This window comes from Nyctereutes procyonoides, unplaced genomic scaffold (assembly GCF_905146905.1).
Source record: "Nyctereutes procyonoides isolate TBG_1078 unplaced genomic scaffold, NYPRO_anot_genome, whole genome shotgun sequence".
NCBI classification, from domain to species: domain Eukaryota; kingdom Metazoa; phylum Chordata; class Mammalia; order Carnivora; family Canidae; genus Nyctereutes; species Nyctereutes procyonoides.
The window spans coordinates 77,006,055-77,028,993 of NW_026575126.1; the positions used below are offsets into that span (position 1 = coordinate 77,006,055).

General features: G+C 38.7%; 1 protein-coding gene across 1 annotated transcript in view; it reads right to left on the bottom strand.

The window, feature by feature from the left end:
* LOC129519965 (S-adenosyl-L-methionine-dependent tRNA 4-demethylwyosine synthase TYW1) overlaps positions 1 to 22,939 on the bottom strand; it is a 213,518-nt gene that overhangs the window by 165,900 nt on the left and 24,679 nt on the right. Inside the window, exons 8-9 of the mRNA XM_055340814.1 lie at positions 14,953 to 15,070; positions 10,776 to 10,828 (exon numbers count right to left, since the gene is read on the bottom strand). Of these exons, the coding sequence (XP_055196789.1) occupies positions 10,776 to 10,828; positions 14,953 to 15,070 (171 nt within the window). The remainder of the gene's footprint in view (positions 1 to 10,775; positions 10,829 to 14,952; positions 15,071 to 22,939) is intronic.

The window sequence follows — 22,939 nt, forward strand, 5'->3', positions numbered from 1 at the left end:
CTGGATCACAAATCAGTTTTCAACTGGTACAAAAGATTGAGATCATACCACGCGTATTTTTAGACCACAATGCTATAAACCTGAAGTCAACCACAAGAAAAAATTTGGAAGGATCACCAATACATGGAGGTTAAAGAACATCCTACTGAATAATGAATAGGCCAACCAGGAAATTAAAGAAGAATCTAAAGAATACATGGAAACAAATGAAAATGAAACACGACAGTTCAAAATCTTTGGGATGCAGCAAAGGCAATCCTAAGAGGGAAGAATATAGCAATACAAGCCTTTCTCAAGAAACAAGAAAAGTCTTAAATACACAGAAGTCTTTTTTTTTAAATGTTTATTTATTTATGATAGTCACAGAGAGAGAGAGAGAGAGAGAGAGAGAGAGAGAGAGAGAGAGGCAGAGACACAGGCAGAGGGAGAAGCAGGCTCCATGCACCAGGAGCCTGATGTGGGATTCGATCCCGGGTCTCCAGGATCGCGCCCTGGGCCAAAGGCAGGCACCAAACCGCTGCGCCACCCAGGGATCCCAATACACAGAAGTCTTAAATACCTTACACCTAAAAGAGCTGGGAAAAGAGCAGCAAATAAAGCCTAAATCCAGCAGGAGAAGAGAAATAATAAAGATGAGAATAGAAATCAATAATGTAGAAATTAAAAAAAAAAAAACAGTAGAAAAGATCAATGAAACTAGGAACTGGTTCTCTGAAAGAATTAATAAGATAGATAAACCCCTAGAACAAGACTTACCAAAAAAAAAAAAAAGAGAGAGAAGGGACCCAAATAAATAAAATCACGAATGAAAAAGGAAAGATCATAATCAACGTCAAAGAAATACAAACGATTCCAAGAGAATACTGTGAACAATTATGCCAACAAATTAGGCAATCTGGAAGAAATGAATAAATTCAGTCAAGAAATGGCAGAAGAGGGGATCCCTGGGTGGCGCAGCGGTTTGGCGCCTGCCTTTGGCCCAGGGCGCGATCCTGGAGACCCGGGATCGAATCCCACATCGGGCTCCCGATGCATGGAGCCTGCTTCTCCCTCTGCCTGTATCTCTGCCTCTCTCTTTCTCTCTGTGTGTGACTATCATAAATTAAAAAAAAAAAAAAAGAAAGAAAAAGAAATGTCAGAAGAGGGCAGACCGGGTGGTTCAGCAGTTTAACACCGCCTTTGGCCCGGGGTGTGATCCTGGAGAACCTGGATCGAGTCCCACGTCGGGCTCCCTGCATGGAGCCTGCTTCTCCCTCTGCCTGTGTCTCTGCTTCTCTCTGTCTCTAATAAACAAATCTTAAAAAAAAAAAAAAAAAAGAAAAGAAAAGAAAAAGAAATGGCAGAAGAGATGAACAGACATTTCTCCAAAGAAGACAGGCAAGTGGCCAACAGACACATGAAAACATGCTCAATGTCACCTGGCATCAGGGAAATACAAATCAAACTACAAAGAAATACCACCTCATATCAATCAGAATGGCAAAAATTAACTCAGGAAACAACAGATGTTGGTGAAGATGTGAAGAAAGGGGAACCCTCTTACAATATTGGTGGGAGGGCAAACTGGTGCAGCCACACTGGAAAACAGCATGGAGGTTCCTCAGAAAGTTAAAAATAGAGCTATTCTATGACTAGCAATTGTACTACTAGGTATTTATCCAAAGAATACAAAAATTCTGATTCAAAGGGGCACATGCACCCCAATGTTTATAGCAGCTATGTCCACAAGAGCCAATACTATGGAAAGAGCCCAGATGTTCATCAACAGATGAATAAAGATGTATATATACACAATGGAATATTATACAGCCATCAAAAAGAATGAAATTTTACCATTTGCAATGACATGGGTGGAACTAGAGGGTATTAAGCTTACTGAAATGCCAGTCAGAGAAAGACAGATACTACATATGATTTCACTCGTATGTTGAGTTGAAGAAACAAAATAGATGAATATAGGGGAAGGAAGGGAAAAGTAAAATAAGATGAAAACAGAGAGGGAGGTAAACCATAAGAGACTCTTAACTCTAGGAAACAAACTGAGGGTTCCTAGAGGGGAGGTGGGATATTGTGCAAAGCTGGCCTCATTAAACAAATCAGTATCATTTTTTTTTAATTACTAGACTTAACAGACATAACCAGGTGAAATGTGAGATTAATCAGTTTTAATGGTCATTTGTAGGCTAATTCAGGAAATACAAGTATGTTCTGGGTATTAGATGAGATGAAGATTTACTGTAAACTAGAGATTCTTGTCCAGGAAAAAGACAGGTTATAAAACAGTCTGAGGGATCCCTGGGTGGCGCAGCGGTTTAGCGCCTGCCTTTGGCCCAGGGCGTGATCCTGGAGACCGGGGATCGAATCCCACATCGGGCTCCCGGTGCATGGAGCCTGCTTCTCCCTCTGCCTATGTCTCTGCCTCTCTCTCTCCCTCTGTGACTATCATAAATAAATAAAAATTTAAAAAAATAAATAAATAAATAAATAAATAAATAAATAAATAAATAAATAAATAAATAAATAAATAAAACAGTCTGATCTCTCTATATATACAGTATGATCCCATTCAGGTTAAAATGAATATATATACATGGAAAGCTTAAGTATTATGGTGTTAGTGCTGAGGCTATAATGGAAATATGTTTTACTTTCTTTTTATTTCTCCCAATTTTCTCATTTTCTACAATGCATGGATAGTGTTTCTATAATAATAAATGATCACTCTTGAAATGAATCTCAACATGCATTTCATTGGGGCATTAGGGCCTTATGCTTAACATCTGTGTTGATTTAAAAACTGATAAATGCTTTCAGAGAGATGCAAAAAACCATCCAAAACTTTGTTTTGGAACCAAGAATAGTCAAAGTTACTCGTTACAGGAAACAAGAAAAGCTGCTTTTCTTTAGATAGTTATGAAAGATGAACAAAAAGTCTAGAACTGCACTATCCAATAGAGTAACTACTAGCCATGTGTGGCCATTTAAGCTTAAATGAATTAAAATTAAATAAAATCTAAGATTCAATTTTTTAGTCACACCAGCCACATTTCAAGTGTTCAAAAGCCATACGTGACTAGCGGCTGTATTACTTACATGGTCAGGCAGGTATGAGGTTAGATATCAAGAATTAGGTGTTAGGTATGTGGTTAGTATATCACACTGTACAGTGCAGATACAGGACATTGCCATCACTCCACAATGTCCCACTGGAGAGAGCTAAAGAGGTGGATGTAGGTGTGTCTCATCACTACCAGCAGTATACCACTCACGCCATCGCTGCCTTCCATCCCTGGAACACCAACACCAGTTTATAGGTTCCCAAGGGGAAAATGCTTCCAACCAGATTCCAGGGAAGCTGTGTGAATGGACAATTCTCCATGGTGGTTCTGTACCTCTTATTTCAGCTTTGTGGTTCTGTACCTCTTATTTCAGCTTTGGTTCCAGGCTATGTATTCAAGTATGTCTGTAGAGCAAACAGCCTTAGAGTATCTCCCTCCAGGGTAGATGGCAGATTTGTTTCCTGTCCAGCATCACAAAGACAATGTCTAACCACCTCCTCCCACCCCACCCCACCCCACACACCCTCAGCTAAAGGCTGGGCAGGTTTGCAAACAACCCTCTTATAAGGCCAGAGATTTCCTAACTTGAGGTTCCAGCTATAAGGTAAATTCACTGTGCATCCAGCATTCCCTGGGGCCCACTTCCACAGTACTTTCATAGCACTTGGGGGACACAGGAACCAATGTGAATATGACATTCAAGCTGCCTACTGTGCTTTGCCTTTGACCCAGAAGCTCTGTGTCCTCTGCCATCATCTATGAAACTCTGTGAGACTAATTTACTAGTTTATAAGTAAAACAGAGTAGCATACTCCCCACAGTTTTTAAAAGTTAATACCATCACCTGGCTCCTTTGAGCTCCTCATGCCACAGAAACAAGAATTTTGTCAGGAACTAAGGGAATCTCTGGGGCATCTCAGGATTCATGAACACCAGGCAAAAGTTAAGGGCAGAGTGCAGGAGGGCCCCCTACTGACTCAACTCTTCACTGTCAGACTAGATCACCCACCTGGTAAGGAACCATCTTAACAGGCATTCACTGAGCACAAAGGAAATGTGACCTGCCTGGTAAAAGAAAGTTATAAATACCAACTACAACCGGATAACCAGGTGCAAACAAGGGTAGTTCTATATTATCTTTCCTCTCTCTCCTCCAACTACTTACATAGATAAGTAGCCTTCTAATCTCATCCTCAGGTACAGGATTTTTAAAGGAATGGAGTGAATGAATATCGCCACCCCCAACCCCCCCACACCCCGCCGCATGAGTAGTGGCTGTAACAGATTAAGCAGAAGCAAATGTTTTGTTTATATTATTGTTTGTAAAAATAACTATTGGTATAAGGGTGTATACAGATGCTGAATATCCAGAGAGGTAGACTGTGCTGTGAATACTTGGTCTAAGCAGGGGCTAGAAGCCCCGGCATCACACTTCTCAGACTCCCTGTCTGAAGGAACTCCACCAAGGAGAGGCACTTATGCAAGACTTAGAATACAAAAAAGGAGAGACTATGATTCCTCTGTGGCAGCAGCTGACAGACACAAGGGCATATAGCAAACTTCGAGTCTGCAGCAGCTTCCAAGCGGGCTCCTGGGAAACATTCACTTTAATGCTGCAGCAGCTCAGGTCACTAGAAGCAGTGTCTTGTGAGGCCAGCGCTTTTCAATTTCCTTAAAGCCAGAAGCAGTTCTCTCTGACTTTCACTACCGCAGGCCCTTCGATGGCTTTGTAAGCATTTAGTTAATTTACTTTATTAAATCCACTCTTGCTAAAATACCCAGGGTAGTTTCTGTTTTCCTGACACAGATGGGTAAGGATTTGGTCAGGTGAAGATTACAGCGGGGAAGAGAAGCAGTGCACAATGTATGGAGGTAACAAGAGAAAAAAAAGTTGAACAAGTGCATCAAAGCTATACTATGCAGGCTCTTTCTTGGGTCCAGGACTTCATTCTACTAATTCTCCGACCCAACAAATGTTTACCTAGCAATTATTACATGCCAGGCTCTATTCTTATATTCGGAAGAAAAACAAAGAAAACAGCCTAAGCAGGTTGGCGTGGGACTGAGAGGGGAAGGATCAGAAGCAAAGGTCTGATCTAGTAAATGGCAGTAAGTGCTCCTGGGAAATTGCAAGCAGCGCAAGCCACTCTGCCGGAAGCTCTCTGATCAGAGAACTAAGAGAGTAGACAGAGACCACAGAGCTAGGGAGGAGCTTGGGCTCAGGGCATTGAGGGAATAGCAAGAAGGTTGGCATGGCTGGACTGAAGCGCTGAACATCACAAAGGGCTTTGGAGGCAAGAGGAAGGACGTCGGCTTTTATTCTGAGTGAGATGGGAACCCCTGGAAGTTCGAGTAAAAAAGTGACACGATCTCATCTATTGGGCTGCTGTGCAAAGAAAAGCCTAGAGAGGGACCAGGAAAAGCACTTAGATCACTGAAATAATATTAGGAACATATGTCAATGACATGGACCAAGGCATAGCAGCCTAAGTGGTGAAAAGTAGTCATATTCTAGATATATCCAAAAAGAAAATTTGCTTGTGAACAAAATGTGGAGAGGGGAGAAAAAACAGGAGAGTAAGAGGAGACTCCCAGGTTTTTGGCCTGAGCCAATCATAGAGTTGCCATTAACTGACAGTATAGGGTGAAGTTAACAGATTTGGCCAAAAAACTCAGGAATTCAGTTTTTGATGTTAAGTTCAAGATTCTTATTACACATCCAAATTGGTGTGTTGAGTAAGAAGTAATGGAGAGGGATCCCTGGGTGGCACAGCGGTTTAGCGCCTGCCTTTGGCTCAGGGCGCGATCCTGGAGACCCGGGATCGAATCCCATGTCGGGCTCCCGGTGCATGGAGCCTGCTTCTCCCTCTGCCTGTGTCTCTGCCTCTCTCTCTCTCTCTCTCTCTCTCTCTCTCTCTCTCTCTCTCTGTGTGTGTGTGTGTGTGACTATCGTAAATATATAAAAATTAAAAAAAAAAAAGAAGTAATGGAGACCCACTATAAGCTTCTGAGAAGAGAGTAGCTAGAAGAGAAGTATACTTCAAAGACTAAGCTAGTTAATGCCAGATAAATTGGGCAGGGGAGGCAGAGTAGGGGTTCACCGGCAGCTGGCACTAGAGGGGGAGAAAACTAGCGGCAGTGTTCAACCTGAACTTTGGAGGGAGGCAATGAAAACGGAACAGGACAGAGGCTCTCAATAGGCTGAACACCACCCAATGGATGTATGGAAATCTGTGGAAATATTTTTGTAATTGAGATGGTTGGAAGGCACTACTAGCAACACACAGGTGGGGTCAATGGTGTTACATCTCCAGCAATGCTTAGGGTAAATCCCATGCCAAAAAAAAAAAAAAAAAAGTCTCTACTTCCTTTCAAATGACTCACCAGACCTTCATAGTTGTAAAAATCTAATTACAATGATCTGAACCTAGATTCCAACTTCATTTTGCTAATTTTCTGTACAAGTTTAGCACATGCTGAATTTTCCAGGAAAGCAGCTACCATGTAGAGTAAGAGAACACGCTCTTTTATGCATAACTTTCTCCAAGAAAGTGTCATCATTTTGAAAAACAGAAATAATGCTGTTTTCTAGTATTAAGTCACCAGCAAGATATCTGTATGTGTTACATGGTATGACCTACAAATACATTACAGGAGAGATTCAATGTGCTTTTGGTAGACTTAAATATTAAGTTAATAGACATAAAATGAAGAATTCTTATGAGTCAAAGCTGTTTTAAAATTATTTTTTTATTTTTTATTTATTTATGATAGTCAGAGAGAGAGGGAGAGAGAGGTAGAGACACAGGCAGAGGGAGAAGCAGGCTCCATGCACCGGGAGCCCGACGTGGGATTCGATCCCAGGTCTCCAGGATCGCGCCCTGGGCCAAAGGCAGGCGCCAAACCGCTGCGCCACCCAGGGATCCCTGTTTTAAAATTATTAATCATTCTATATATTGTTAATTTTTATAGCATAAGGGGAAAGTATCTAGCAATTAATTTTTTGAAATTGAACTTGTTTTTTGTTTTTGTTTTTTTTTTTTTTTGGAGGGGGTCTGGGTTGCCTGCCATTTTAAAATCTTACTCTGAGATTGTCACCAGAGGTCCAGCACACCTCTCTTGGCCACTCTTAGTACCATTTCTGCTTCTAACCCATCCTCTGTTCCTATTGTTACTTAAAGGGTATAGTCACCAAGGTTTTGAGACAGAACGTGAACCTCAACAAGATGTAGAATTTCAAGGCAGGAATTTTCTAAGACTATTCATCTCTATTCTTCCCAAGCTACAACATGGGAAATTTTTCTTTCTTAACACTTATAAACAAGACAGGACTCATTTGCCAGTACATTTTAACTTCTCATTTTTCTAATTTGATAGTCCGTAATTAGTTAGTATGTTAGCCCCCTACTTCAATTAGGGTTATTTCCCTCTTTCTGTTATTATACCTAAATAAGCCTGGCTTATTATTATTACTTCTTGTACAGAATAGCCCCTAATCTATTCCTCTCTCAACTATAAACTTGTCCATTATAAGCAGGTGTGAGCAGTTCTTATTTCACTACCTTCTAATGCAGCAGTGCCTAAGCACTTTGTACAGAAATACAAACTATCTTAATATAAAAAAAATCCTTTTTTTCTCTCACAGCTAGAGCAGAATACAGGCTTTTTAAATTATATATGTGAAATTATATTTATAAATCTGTGAATTTAATCCAGCAATAGTGAAAGGGATATTATAAAACACTGGCTAGGGGATCCCTGTGTGGCTCAGCGGTTTAGCGCCTGCCTTTGGCCCAGGGCTCGATCCCACATCGGGCTCCCAGCATGGAGCCTGCTTCTCCCTCTGCCTGTGTCTCTGCCTCTCTCTCTATCATAAATAAATATATAAATCTTTAAAAATAAATAAATAAATAAATAAATAAATAAATAAATAAATAAATAAATCTTAAAAAAAAAACACTGGCTATAAGCATATGGCATCAAGTCTGACATTAATGAAAATCACTGGATTTTAAGAGACAGATACTAGATGCTAAAAGGGTTTAAAAAAAAAAAAAAAAGTTGAGCACAAGAGTATGCTGAATGAGAGAAGGTGCTGGAAGTGTCATTAGAATGTTCATGCCCCTGAGGGTGAAGGCAGAAAAACGGCGGTGAAAAAAGGAGGTAGAGATTCTCAAATATTCATAAACAATAGCAACAGGACTATTCTTCAGATGCTATTGAAAGAACACTCAGAGAAATGCTGAGAAGATAGGATATTCTGAAAACAGCAAGGGCTGGAGAAGTGGGCTCCCCGTGAAGGAGGGCCATCAAAGGCACTGAGGCACCAAACCAAGGTAAGCTGTGGATTATGGCATTTAGGGAGAAAGAGGAAGACCAGAGGTTCTTTCCTTGCCAGATATGAGAAGAGGCAGGACACACAGAAATTAAGGGTAGAAAGACTGACATTAGGAAGTAGTAGTGATGGGGGAACAGAGGGCTAGCTGAGGACAAAGCACAAGCATGGGGCAGCACAAGTCCTTGAAACAAGCAGAGGGACATTCCTCTAGGGACTTAACTACCTCACTGTTCATACTTTGCTAGGGGCAAAAGGCAATCTTAGCCTGACCCCCAGGTTCCTGTAAGTCTACTGTAACATATAAAACCCCCTTTAGAAACTTCTTTTATCTCTAAACCCCCCAAGATACGTGTCGGCAATCATCCTCCAAGCACATGGCCCACCAATAAACATCAGAAGGGTCTCATGACTAAGGTTTTATTAAACAGTAATAAATGACCTTTTCTCAACAATAAATAGCTAACCTCCTCAAGGTCCTGGAAACCTAGCTTCCAAAATTCCTTAGATAGTACACTCTCAGGATGCCTTGGTGGCTCAGCAGTTGAGCAGTTGAGCTCAGGTTGAGCGGCTGCCTTCGACTCAGGGCATGATCCTGGTAGGGGATTGAGTCCCACATCGGGCTTCCTGCATGGAGCCTGCTTCCCCCTCTGCCTGTGTCTCTGCCTCTGTCTTGCTCTCTCTGAATAAATAAATAAATCTTTAAAAAAAAAAAAAAAAAGACAGGGAACTTATACTGCAAAACTTTAGACTTATTACAAAGCTACAGTTATCAAGACAATGTGATATTGGCATAAGGATAGACAGACAAATAGAACAGAATAAGGAGTCCTAAAACGGGACTACTCATAGACAGATGACTGATATTTTACAAAGGCCTAAAGTAATTCAAAGGTAAAAGAAAATTCTTTTCAACAAATGGTGCTAAAAGACCTGAATATCCACATGGCGGACAAGGGAAGGAATGAATATTGACCTTTATCTCACACCATTCATAAAAATCAATTCAAGATGAAATCAAAGACCTAAACATAGTAGTTAAAACTATAAATGAAGCTTCCAGAAAAAAAAAAAAAAAAACCACAGAGTATCTTTGTGACCTTCAAGTCGGCAAAGATCTAATATAAATAAATAAATAACACTAAACAGACCAAAAAAAAACTAAAAAGAACAAAATGCACTAACCATAAAAAAAAAAAAAAAAGATAACTGGACTTCACTCAAATTTAAAACTTCAAAAGATACCATCAAGGAAATGAAAAAAGGAAGCCACAGATTAGGAGAAAATATTCACAATGCATATTGGGCAAAAGACTCATTTCAACAAGATCGGAGGAACTCCTACAAATCAACAATATAAAGTCAAACAACCTAATTTGGGCAATATACATTTCACAAATAGAACAGTCAATGTGCACATGAAAAGACGTACCTCATCATCAGGAGTCATCAACAAAATTCAAGTTTAAACCACAATACCAAAAAAAAAATAAAAATAAAAATAAAAATAAAAAATAAAAAAAATAAAATAAAATAAAATAATAAAAATAAAAATATAATAAATAATAAATAAATAAATAAATAAATAAACCACAATACCACATGGCACTCACTAGAACGGCTAAAATTAAAAAGACTTTCAATACCACAGGATGGTGAGACAATGTTCCAACAGGAACTTTCAGAAACTGTCAATCCAAGTATAAAATAGTGCAGCCACACTGATAATAGATAGGGAGTTTCTTACAAGGGCAAAATATATACCTACCTAGCAATTCCCACTTCGGGATGTACCTAAACAAACTGAAGTATATGTTCATAACACAGTGTTGTATAAGAAGGTTCATGGAAGTTTTATTTGTAATAGCCAAAAACTAAAAGCAACCCACTGTCTATCAACAGATTAAAAACTGTGGTACGCTCACACTATTATATAGTACTATGCAATAAAAATAAATAAATTACTGATACATACTACAACATGGACGAATCTCAGAAACATTATGCTGAGTTTAAGAATCCACTTGCAAAAAAATACACATTATGATTCCATTCATATGAAATTCTAGAACAGGCAAAACTAACCTAGTGATGGCAACTAGAACTGTTTCCTGGCTCTGAGGGAGAGGCTACTGGCTAGAAATGGACGCAAATGAACTTACCAGGATGAGGAAAATGGCCGACACATTTCTTAATTTGGGTGGTAGAGAAAAGGTTTTTATTACATCCATCAATATATGCTGAACTTGTTTAACAGATTCACTCAAAATCATTACATTACATGTAAATTGTACCTTTAAATGGTAAAATTCATTGGCTGCATATCATAGCCATACAAAAGTTGCATAAAACAGAAATAACATTTAAATAAAAATAAATACCTTTGTCCATCTGCAAAGCTTCACCCCAGAGTGGCTCCCAATCAACTGATAACCTGAACAGAAAAACAAGGAATACAAAATTGAATTGATTCAAAACCTCATCTATAAGGTGATTTTAAAACTTTAACAAAATCATTTTTCTTTCCTTAAATAATGGCAGGCAACAACCCAGTGGCAGGAAACATTAAAAGTTTAATTCACCAGGATGATAAAACATCCTAAAATGTATATGCATCTAATGACACAGATTGAAAATATATAAAGAAACAATAGGCTAATCCAAAATCACAGAGTAAGATCTTACAGTATCTAACAGATGCCACAAAAACCCAATAGAGCTCTAAAACCTATGCAACACAGGAAACATGATCAAGAACACAGAGTGCTGCATTCAACAACTACAGAATGTACATGCTTTTGGAGGACCCAAGGAAACTTTGTAAAAATAATCCAAATGCTGGGCCATAAAGCAAAAAGGCAAGTAACAATATACTTCAAATGAACAACTGGGGAACTCTTATCAGTAATCTCTGAAAAAAAGACGAAGAATCAGATAGGCAAAGGGATTAAAATAAAGAAATACAAAAAATAAAAAAATAAAAATAAATAAAATAAAGAAATACTGCCCCAAGAAGAGAAAAATAAAATTCTAGGAATCATAACCTCACATGAATTCTCAGCATCATTTCCACAACCTAGTATTCAAATTTGTGAGACAAAGAAGACATGAAAAGCATGGAAAAGCCATGCCAAAGTAATCACATTTCCTTTTTTAATAAACTAGTAGAGCAAACAAGTAGAACATTCTGATTTCAGAAAGCATTTAATAAAGTTTCTCACAAGGCTTCAACTAATAAGCCACAATTATGAGTCTCTTGTACAAAGACTCTTGACTTGCAGACAAATGAGGCAAATGGAGAAATACAGTCTGGATGATAGCGTAAGTGGATCAGTGGCTGGTTAAACATCCATATTCACAGTATGATGATTTATGAAACAATGTCAATTTGGATTACAAGTCTCTAGTGGCAATATTATAGAGCTTTGTCTTTTATCCTCTTCCACATTTATGTAAACATCTTGCATATAAATAAAGTACTGTCTATTTGAAGATGGAACTAGTGTAACTGAATAACTAACCTCAGATGCAGAATAAGCATTTAAAAGAATCCCAAAGAAAATTCTAGTTCTCCTGGATTCCTACATTATATGTTGTTCATACCATTATCATAAAAATCACACTCTGTTTTATTGGTTCCTTATATCCTTCTCTTCCAACATACATAGGGTTTGACAAATTTTGCATTTATGTAGGTATGAAGAAAACTGCAAAGTACAGGATGGATAGACCTGTGGCTGACCACAATGCCAAGATAAGCCAAAATATGCAGGTGCTAAAAATCACAGGACACAATTCTGTTCTAACCAAGATTAAGTAACAGAGGATTTACTCTCCCACCTGAAATGCCAAAAATGGGACAAAATACATGAACCAGTAGTTTCCAAGACATGAAACATCAGGCAACAAGGGACAGTAATCTCAGGGAAATGGGAAACACACAAGGTGAGCCCTACCATTACCAGAGCTTACTGCCTTAAAACTTTCCAGGCCATGCAGCAGGAAGAGGCAATTCAAGCACAGTAGTATTCTGTCTGAGCTGAGGACATGGGAGCAAGAGTCCAAGGGAGCCCACATGGCTAGAGCTTGCAGAGAGTCAAACGCTACACAGAAATTAAATCAAGAATCCGCAGAAGACTCCTAGAAATATCTAGTTGAGTACTGTTTAGTGCATGCATATGTGAGAGAAAAACTCACCAAGAATGGGAAAGAACCGTCTGAAAGGACTAGAGGCACACCTGGTGCTCACAGCCTGCTGGGAACTGTGCCTGTTCATACCAGTCAGAAGCTTAAGATTCACAAGGCACTGAGCAGAGTACACAGAAGTGTTTTGCCCCAACAGTCAGAAATAATTAGCCATATACTGAATCAGCAGCTCTGGTCTCACTTAACAAGTCATAGAAGCCAGATTAAAAGGCTCAAACTGTTTCCAAGTAACTGCTCTTCATCCTAAAACAAAACTTAAGAATGTTTATAGGAATACAAAAATATCTAGCACCCAGTAAGCTAAAATTAGATCTGGCATCCAATCAAAGATTACCAAGCATGCAACATGATCAATGAGGAAATTACCCAGCAACCAAACTGATCCAGACATGATATAGATGTTGAAAGTACATTACAACAGTTGTAAATTTGTAGGCTCAAAAAGTTAAGTAGAGACATGGAGACTATAAAAAGACCCAAACTCATATTCTACAGATGAAAACTATAGATGTCTAAGCTGAAAAACACATTGGGTAGAATTAATGGAAGATCAGACATTAAAGAAGAAAAGACTACTAAATTACACCTGAAAACATAGCAACAGAAGATGTGCAAAAATGAAAAGTAGAACAGAAAAAAAGAATTTTAAACAATGGAAAAGAGCACCAGTGAGCTATAGGTCAGATTCATGTCACTCAAGTCTCCAAGGAAGAGGACAGAGAGGCAGTGACAGAAAAACATTTGAATAAATAATGGCCAAAATTTGTCCAAATTTGATTTGAACTATAAATCCACAAAACCAAGAAGCCAACAAATCTCAAGACAAGCAACATGAAGAAAACTACATTGAAACACATTATAACTAACTTGCTCAAAATCAGTAATTAAGAGAAGATCTGAAAGGCAGCCAGGGGGTAAAAACATTACATTCAAAGGAACAAATGAAAGCTGAGAACACAAGCATCATCAGAAGCAATGGGGTCAAGTAGACAGTGGAACAACTGTAAAGCGCCAAAAGAAAAAAAAGTTGTCAACTGACAATTCCACATCCATCAAACACATCCTTCAAAAATGAAAGCAAAATAAAGCTTTTTTCAGATACACAATAGCTGAAATAATTCACCAAAAACCCCACACTACACGAAATGCTAAACAAAGCCCTTCGGGCAGAAGGAAAAGCTTGCCAGAGAGAACACAGATCTACGCAAAGGAATAAAAAGCACCAAAAGTGCTAAGTCCATACGCAAAATCTTTACTAATTACTTAAATGTTTAAGAGATCATTGACTATTCAAACTAAAATAACAATGTAGTGTAGGTTTATAACATACGTAAAAGTAAAACTATAACCTTTGCTTAGAAGTTAGCAAGGGGAAAACAGATGTACTACTGAAGTTTCTTCTGTATATGAAGTGGTATAAGATCTCAAAGATACACTGTGATATGATTCAGAGATAGAGTGTAAAACCTCAAACCGCGAAATAAGAACACAGTGGTATAACTAATAAGCCAATAAGGATGTAAAATTGAATCATAAAAAAACAATCTAAAGAAGGTAGAAAACAGGAATATAAGAAGTCAAAGTACACAAGACAAGTAGAAAATAAGCAGATAAATTAAAGGTTTAAACCTAGCAAAAAAATCATTCTAAATGGTCTGAACATACTAAAAAGATTACACACACATATATATTATACACACACACATGCATAAATACATATGATCTGAATACTCCTATCTGACTGATGGCTGATGACTCCTTGAAGGAGATGCTGTATCATGTTTCTCTGCATTGCCAGAACTATCACATCAAAAGTTCTCAAGAAATACAGAATGACGGGAGTGACGGCAAGAAGTCAATCTACTGACTCCCAACTGACCAGTCTTTCTTCTACAGGAAATCAATATTATTATTTGTTCTCAAGTTATAGTCTCCTTAGTAAGCTATGCCCACAAAACCCCAGATATACTTCTACATAAAACATTTCTAATTGACCCAGCCTAGTATCAATGTAAGCTTTTCTCTGCTTTTAACAATTTCCCCTTCATGAACAATGATTTGTAAAGAAGCCTATGATGGCATTTTCCACCTGCATACCTGAACCGAACTGATGCTAACATCCCAATAAACCAAGCAGAGGGGAAATGTGCTGGCCAGCAGCCAACACACAAGTGACCGACAGGAATAAGAGGGGCTCCTGCAACAGCAACAGAGTGACACAGCTGCTGGGCTAACCACAGGACTTCCTAAACCTTTCCTCTTTGCAATCCCTATTCTAGGCTTCCTCATTTAGGTATTCCATTAAAAGGCTTAAAGGGTAGTACTGTGATAGCACTTCTTGAGGATTTTCACCTTGTTTAGTGAGGGCTTCTCGGAGAGCAGGGGTTATCATAGTTCTTCTTTCACTGTCTTCATTCTTCACAGTGTTCCGGACCAAACTACTTTTCTCCTCCTGTTCCTCCTTTTCTCTCTGTATTAAAATTAAAAGAACAAAATTCAGAACTGGCAGTGAGCAATGAGCGTAACAGCACACCAACTACAAACACAGGGCATGGATGGGAGGGCTCACCACGCCACCCTGGCCAACAACCCAGTCTCCTCCAAAGTGATTACGTTCCCAATCACACAATGATCGGAAGACCTGCCAGTCTTATTTTTCTTATCTCTTTCCAAAAACATAACTACACAGTCAAACACATGCACTCACAAAACATAAATCAACAATCCACTTATCTAGGTGTCAATTATTTTTAGCAATCTGAGTACAGACAGCTGCCAAAATTCATCAAGTTATTTCTCTGAATTTCAATTTCCTCACCTGAAAAAGGAGGAAAGTAGCATCTGGGAGCAGGAAGATTAAGATTAAAAGAAATAAATCACCAGGTACTATGCCTGATATATAACTGAATTCAATAAAATGTAAGACTGCTGGTTATTATATCTGCAAACACCCAAAGCAAGTCAAAATAGTGCTTGGAGATGCTCAACCATTTGACCAAAGACCAAATTACTCCTCCACCTGCCACCCCAATGGCTCCTTCTAGAAGATCTGGTGGGAAAAACATGTCTTCAGTGAAAAAAAGAAACCTGAAGGATAATATAACACTGACTGTGTTTCCTCTTGACTTTGGCCCTAGAAAATTCAGCAGCACACAGATAACTGTGTAAAGACTCACATCATGCTTGTCTTGAATTCTCAGCAAGTGGCTTCATACTACATGATGACCTTCACCCTTTACACTCATTCCGTCCATTTATTTAAGATTGATTTATTTATTCATGAGAGATACAGAGAGAGAGGCAGAGACATAGGCAGAGACATAGGCAGAGGGAGAAGCAGACTCCCTACAGGAAGCCTGATGTGGGACTTGATCCCAGGACCTCAGGATTGCACCCTGAGCTGAAGGTAGATGTTCAACCACTGAGCCACATTTCTTCCACTTTTTAAATCTTACCATATATACGTTCTTTTTTTAAGTTACCTCAATCTGCAAGGTGGTAGAATGCTAATCAATAATTCCAAGGCAATACACATCTTTAGACATGTACACTTTAGAAGAGACACTAACCAGACCTTACTAAGAGAAATATAATTCAAGAATGCAATATAATTCTTAGAATTCTTACTAAGAATGCAATATAATTCACCTTGGCAGTGGCCCCACCACCAAGCCCATTTCTAATCCCCAGTCCCTAGTCAATCAGTAAGCAGACCTACAGTAAATCCTTTCTACCTAAAAGTGAAAACACCTGACAGATCACAGGATGCCTCAAATCTGCAGCCAACTAATACAGAAGGGAGAATGATCTGTGTTTGAAGCTGGACAAGTGACAGGGATTTACTGTATCATTCTGTCTGCTTTTGGGAACATTCGAAGTTCTCTATACAAAATAAAATTTAAAAAAATAAATTAAAAAAAAAGAAATAGAAAAGTAAACCAATGAAATTTGGAGTTAACTTCTCTACCTTCTCTGTGACTTTAAGGATTTGCTCCAAAATTGGAAGTCACTGAAAAAGTACTTTAGAGACTCAAAGGTATCAAATGAGAAACAATAAACCCACAGTTAGTTCTATCTGTCCTAAAGTCAGCATACTTAATTACTAAATATAATCAAAATGCAAAGCTAATGACCAATTTGGCTTCTGGTAATACAATTCTCAGAACCAAAAATTGTATAAACAAACATCAGTGATTTGTTCTCATCCATTATAAAAGTAATCAGTTTAATGCTGGGTATTTTATTAAAAAACATTAAATTTCAGCTACTCTTTTTTTAAGATTTTATTTATTTATTCATGAGAGACACAGAGAGAGGCAGAGACATTGGGAGAAAAAGGCTTCCGACTCGATCCCAGGCTACAACCTGAGCCAAAGGCAGACGCTCAACCATTGAACCACCCCACCACCCAGCTACCCCTCAGTTACTCTTAAAATACTTAAAAACAGGGGCAACCAGGTGGCTTAGCTGATGAAGCGTCCAACTCTTTGATTTCAGCTCAGGTCATGATCTCAGGGTCATGGGATCAAATCCCACTTGGGCTCAGCGCTATGCATGAAGCCTGCTTGGGATTCTCTCTCCCTGTCCATTTGTCCCTACCCTCTCCACTCTCATGCTCCCTCTTTCTCTCTCAAAAGAAAAAAAAATTAAAATTAAATAATCCTTTGGCTTCTTTTAAATCTATTTCAGACCTAAAACCAAAAAGGAAGTCTGTGATGGAGCAAGATGAATTGACCTTGACCGCATTTGTAGGTCTCTGAGGTAATTCCACAGCAAGTTACTAGAATTCCCCACTAATCACGCAAGAATTGCCAGGAGGTGGCACTATCTGCTCTCAAAAACCTCTGTCACCACAAAACATCTCCAGCTCATCTACTTACCCTAAAGGCTACATAAATCCAAAACTGGACTCAGAGCTCCAGAGACACTCTCTCATGGTTATGAAAACAAATTCTGACCCTAGGAAATGAATACTCCTGAAAAGGATGATCGTGGAACACTGTCCATGTCCCATCACTAGAGAAGTGATCTATGATAAAATATGAGAGTAGCTACTCTACTTCAACCATTCAGATACAAAACTTATATGGGAAAACGATCAGAGGCCATGATGAAAAGTCTTGGGCATTCAGGACAAACATTTATCCTTGTCTCCACAGTGGTTTAGTCACCCACTTTTCATATGCAGCAGTTACTTCATTTCTGAAAAGAAAGGCAGTGGTTCCTAACGCTCCAAGGAAATTTAAAGCACCATTTACATTCTAATTCTAATCTCCTGGGTACAGACACTATTCACTGTTTAACCCAGAATAAAATACTATATAACAAACAGATATATGTACAACTATTACACCACCTAAACATAAATCAATGAAAATTCCACATTTGGTCAACTTTGAATCCCCCCTTCCCCCATACGCCCCGCTGGACAAAGAGCTTTAATTCCCACAGACTGGCTCACTCCATCCACCATGCCCTGGTTTCTCCTAAGGAAAGGACAACTCCAAGAGCCAGACTAACCCATCTCCCTGTCTCCCAACTTGTAATTCCATCCCATCCCAACTCCCAAACCATCACACTGCCCTGAAAGAAAATACACGTCCTCTCCAAGCTGCTACTTCTGAACATGTAAAAAAAAAAAAAAAAAAAAAAAGGGAAATTGATTATAAACTAATGTCCTAGGCACTTAGGAAAATGACTATAAGTAAGTGAAAAGTACTTTATAAACAAATAGGCCTATATTAATCTTACATAATCATGGGAGCAAAAAATGGTACCAATTTCCTTTTTAAAAAGATATCATGCAACATCACCTAATTCATCTTCATACCATCATCCCAGAAACCACAGTACCATTCCAATTATCACCTAGAAAATAAACAAGGCAAAAAAGTCATCCATTAAAGATTGTAAGGTAAAATTCCACCTGGCCAGGTAACTGCCAAACAAGTGTATTGTCACAAATGAGCTCTTCATTACCAAAGCATACAGACATTCCTTCTGGGAAAAAGAATCCTTCTGATTGTTTAAATCTATTTATTTTATTGATCCTTGTTTATCATCCAGTGATTCCATTCCTTATCAAGGCATGCAGAAAACAGTTGCCAGGTTCTCTAGAAAGGTCATCTTTCTATACAGCCAGCTTACCTAAACCTGGAAGCCTTGTTAGCACAAGGCAGGCATTCTGTAAATGTTTGGCCAAATAAATGAATGCCTCAAAACTTCCAGAAGGCTAATCCTGGCTCTAGAAAAGCAGAACTCACTTAATTTGGTAACGGATTCTAGATCTGGCAACTTTCAATATTAAAAACTCTCCTTCAGGTATAAAAACTAAAACTCCTGCTGCTGCAATTTAACACCGCTTCTGCAGATTCCTATTTCTTTAAGAAACGAACCCCCACGTACCACTTGCTTGTCACAGCTCAGTTTTTAAATGACGAGCTTTCAATGGGACTGAAAGTTTTTCTGTTTACTACTAGGCTTTAAGGATGCTTTCTGAACTTACTGAAAAGCAGTTTGACCAGATGTATCAAATGGTTTTCCTCTGACCCAATGGTTCTATTTTGGGTAACCTGACTTAAGAAAATAATTCCAGGGGACGCCCGGGTGGCTTAGCAGTTGAGGGTCTGCCTCTGGCTCAGGGAGTAATCCCGGAGTCCTGGGATTGAGTCCAAATTGGGCCTCTTGCATGGAACCTGCTTCTCCCTCTGCCTAGGTCTCTGCCTCTCTCTCTGTTATCTTTCATGAATAAATATCAAGAAAGGAAAAGGAAAAAAGAGAAAGAAAGAAAGAAGAAAGAAAGAAGAAAGAAAGAAAGAAAGAAAGAAAGAAAGAAAGAAAGAAAGAAAGAAAGAAAGAAAGAAAGAAAGAAGAGAAAGAAAAGAAAAGAAAAGAAAAGAAAAGAAAAGAAAAGAAAAGAAAAGAATTGCAGACAGAACTCACTATAATAATGCTCCTGACTACACAAGCCATGGGTAGGACAGGTTGGTTTAAAGGTTGGTTTAACATTTTTTTTTAATTTTTATTTATTTATGATAGTCACACACAGAGAGAGAAAGAGGCAGAGACACAGGCAGAGGGAGAAGCAGGCTCCATGCACCGGGAGCCCGACGTGGGATTCGATCCCGGGTCTCCAGGATCGCGCCCTGGGCCAAAGGCAGGCGCTAAACCGCTGTGCCACCCAGGGATCCCTTAAAGGTTGGTTTAAAGGCAAGGTTAAAGGTGTCTTGGGGTTGAAGGGATGTGTTACTTGTGTTTCTGGGTGAATTAAACAGCCAAAGCCTTAAAAATAATAATGAAAGAAGAACAGCTTCATGTTATTCCACTGCAGTACTATGCAACTTTATAATCAGAACTGGACACACTGAGATCCCTTTGTAAATTGAAATGCTTCTCTGGTGAGTAATTACCAAGCATTCACCATTTATTTCCGAAACTAATGATACTGATACCACTGTTTGCTTAACCGGAACATGCTGTGGGGAGTATTTAACAACATTTATTTACTGCAGGAAAAAAAGGAACATTCTGCTCTACAATTATAAATCAAAACCATGAGAAAAACAAAAAATACACAACCTAAGAACTGTCAGGCTCTTGCTGACTCCCTGTGCCTATCCAATCTCTTCAGATTCTCTCCTAGAAACCATTTCCCCTGGGGGGAGGGGTAAAACAAAGAGATGGAGCTGAGGCTTGACCCCACCTCTACCAGCTGGCCAGATAACCAACTTTGGACAAATTGTTTGACTTCTCTAAACCTGCTTCCTACCCTGTAAATGGTAAAATGGAGACAATAATAGTATGGATATCAGGATCAATATGAGGATTGAATGAGATAATTCAATCTCAATTCAATAATGTATACTTTGATTTCTCCTAATACCCTGAAGTTATACAGGAATTACCCTCTTTCCCCACATCCTTAATCCATCCATCTTATTCAATCAAACCACATCGCTTCCCAATATAGGTGAAAACTCACATCCCCGCAACAGAGAATAAAAAGGCCTCCAGTATCTTGCCCCTGCCTTCCTTCTCCATTTCACTCCACACTTCCCCACTCCTGCTTGAAGCTCTAGATAGGCCAAACAGTTCAGAGCTCCCCAAAACACCATGCCCCCTAGCATGCCACCCCTCCACTTCCGCATCTGTCTTCCTAGCTTTCCAACGTTTCACATGTTAGCTCTCTCATTCTTGGACATCACTTCCACCCCTCAAAATCTCTTTAATCCTAGAATTACTGCCCTGGATCTTGCTACAGAGGAAGGGAGGCACACCACAGGGGTATACCAGTTGGACCAAACCCATCCCACTTGAAAATAATTTCTCACATGGTAACAGTTCACAGATATCAAGTACATACATGCCAGGGAATAAAATAGTGTGTAGGTGAATGAACTTCATCTTCATAACAACTTTAGAAGCATTACTTTTATTATCTCCCACTTCTAGAGATGAGAAAACAAAAGGACAGAGAGTAAAGCAACTTGCCCACAGACACAGAGGCAGAGACCATTTGACTCCATGAAAATCAGTGAGCATTACTCTAAAAGAAGTCATGTAATAGGAGTACTTTGGCCCAATACTCCTAAGTACTAGCACATCCTCTACAGTAACAACTCAGGCAATTTAGTGCAGCACCTGACAAGAATCAGGCAGAACTAGTAACTCAGTAATATGTATGAATGGACCCTAAGGAAAAAGCCAAAAAATACGTGAAAAAGAAAAGCCAGGCAGTAGTAACATCCACTGAGTTTAGTATATTATGTCCAATATAAAATGAAAATATAAGACATATTCCAAAATCCTGCCATAAGTTAAAGAAAAAAACTGATGGCTCATTTTCGTGTCATACTGAAGTTGGAAAAATATTTATTTTTGCTCCAAATATAATGATTTCATGAGAAAATTTTTGTGAGAATATCATAAATCAACTCCTTAAAGTTCATAAAATCCAAAATCATTTCATTTCAAAAAATAACTTACAGAAATGTCCAAAATGTTTGTTCTCTCCAGTGCTGTCTAGTGGACAGAAAATGAAAAGCACAGAAAAAACTAACCCACATTATTCCAAACTCTTACTATATACTTGGAATTTGCTAAAAATTAGATCTTAAGTGTCCTCAACACACACACAAACACACACACAAACACACACACAAGATAACTACATGAGGTGATGAATTTGTTAACTTGATTGTGTTAATCATTTTACAATGTCACATATCATCACATCATATACCTTAAAAATCAGTGTATAATCTAAATACATACAATTTTTGTCAATCATAACTCAATAAAGCTGGAGAAAAAATTATTCCCAACTCTTCACTCACAACAAATAAAGTTTTAAATACGTTCTCTAAATCTTATGGAAAAATCTAGAAATCTATCTAAATCAGGTATCTAATGAACTGAAATCTATCCTGTTTTAAGACAGTTTTGCCCCTGAAAAATTACTCAGATTCTTCATTAAAAGTCATAAAATTACACATATGCTTTGACCCAGTGTATCAATGTGAGGAAAATACAACCTAAGAAATATTCATACATTTTTAAAAATAAAAAAGGTCTCAGACCAGTGCCAATTCTAACAGCAGAAAACCTGCAACAGGGGCAGCCAGGGTGGCTCAGAGATTTAGCGCCGCCTTCAGCCCAGGGCGTGATCCTGGAGACTTGGGATGGAGCCCCACGTCAGGCTCCCTGCATGGAGCTTGCTTCTCCCTCTGTGTCTCTGCCTCTCTCTCTCTCTCATGAATAAATAAATAAAATCTTAAAAAAAAAAAAAAAAAAAGAAAAGAAAAGAAAAAGAAAAGGAAAAAGAAAAAGAAAACCTGAAATAGACTGGCTGGCCAGCTGTAGTAAAGTGTATAAACAAGTTTAAAATGTCTAAGCAAATCTCTCATTTTGACGAGTGTCAGGCTGAGATCATTGACGCATCCTCAAGTACGAGTGCTCATCTGACTCACACCTGTGAAGAAGGCAGAGTGCAGAGCCCTTGTTCTCAGACAAGGGGATTAAAGCTGGGGAGGGTTAATCTGTGCCTCAGATCACTGAGTTACACACTGCTGGGCCAAGCCCTGAACACACATTCCACATACTTGTCATTCTTAATAGCTCCTCTGCCAGGGCTTCTGAAATACAAAGCTACTAAAAATGACAGAAACTATACATGCAAGTATTCGGAAATAAGTAACAAAAATGCTGCAACAGGAAAGACAGCAATTTTAAATCGGGAAAATAATTTTGGATATTCTAAATGCTTAGAGTTTTACACTCAACCAAGAATTTTTTTGGTTATGAGCTTTACAAAAGCAGCCAAACCACCTAATATAAAAAT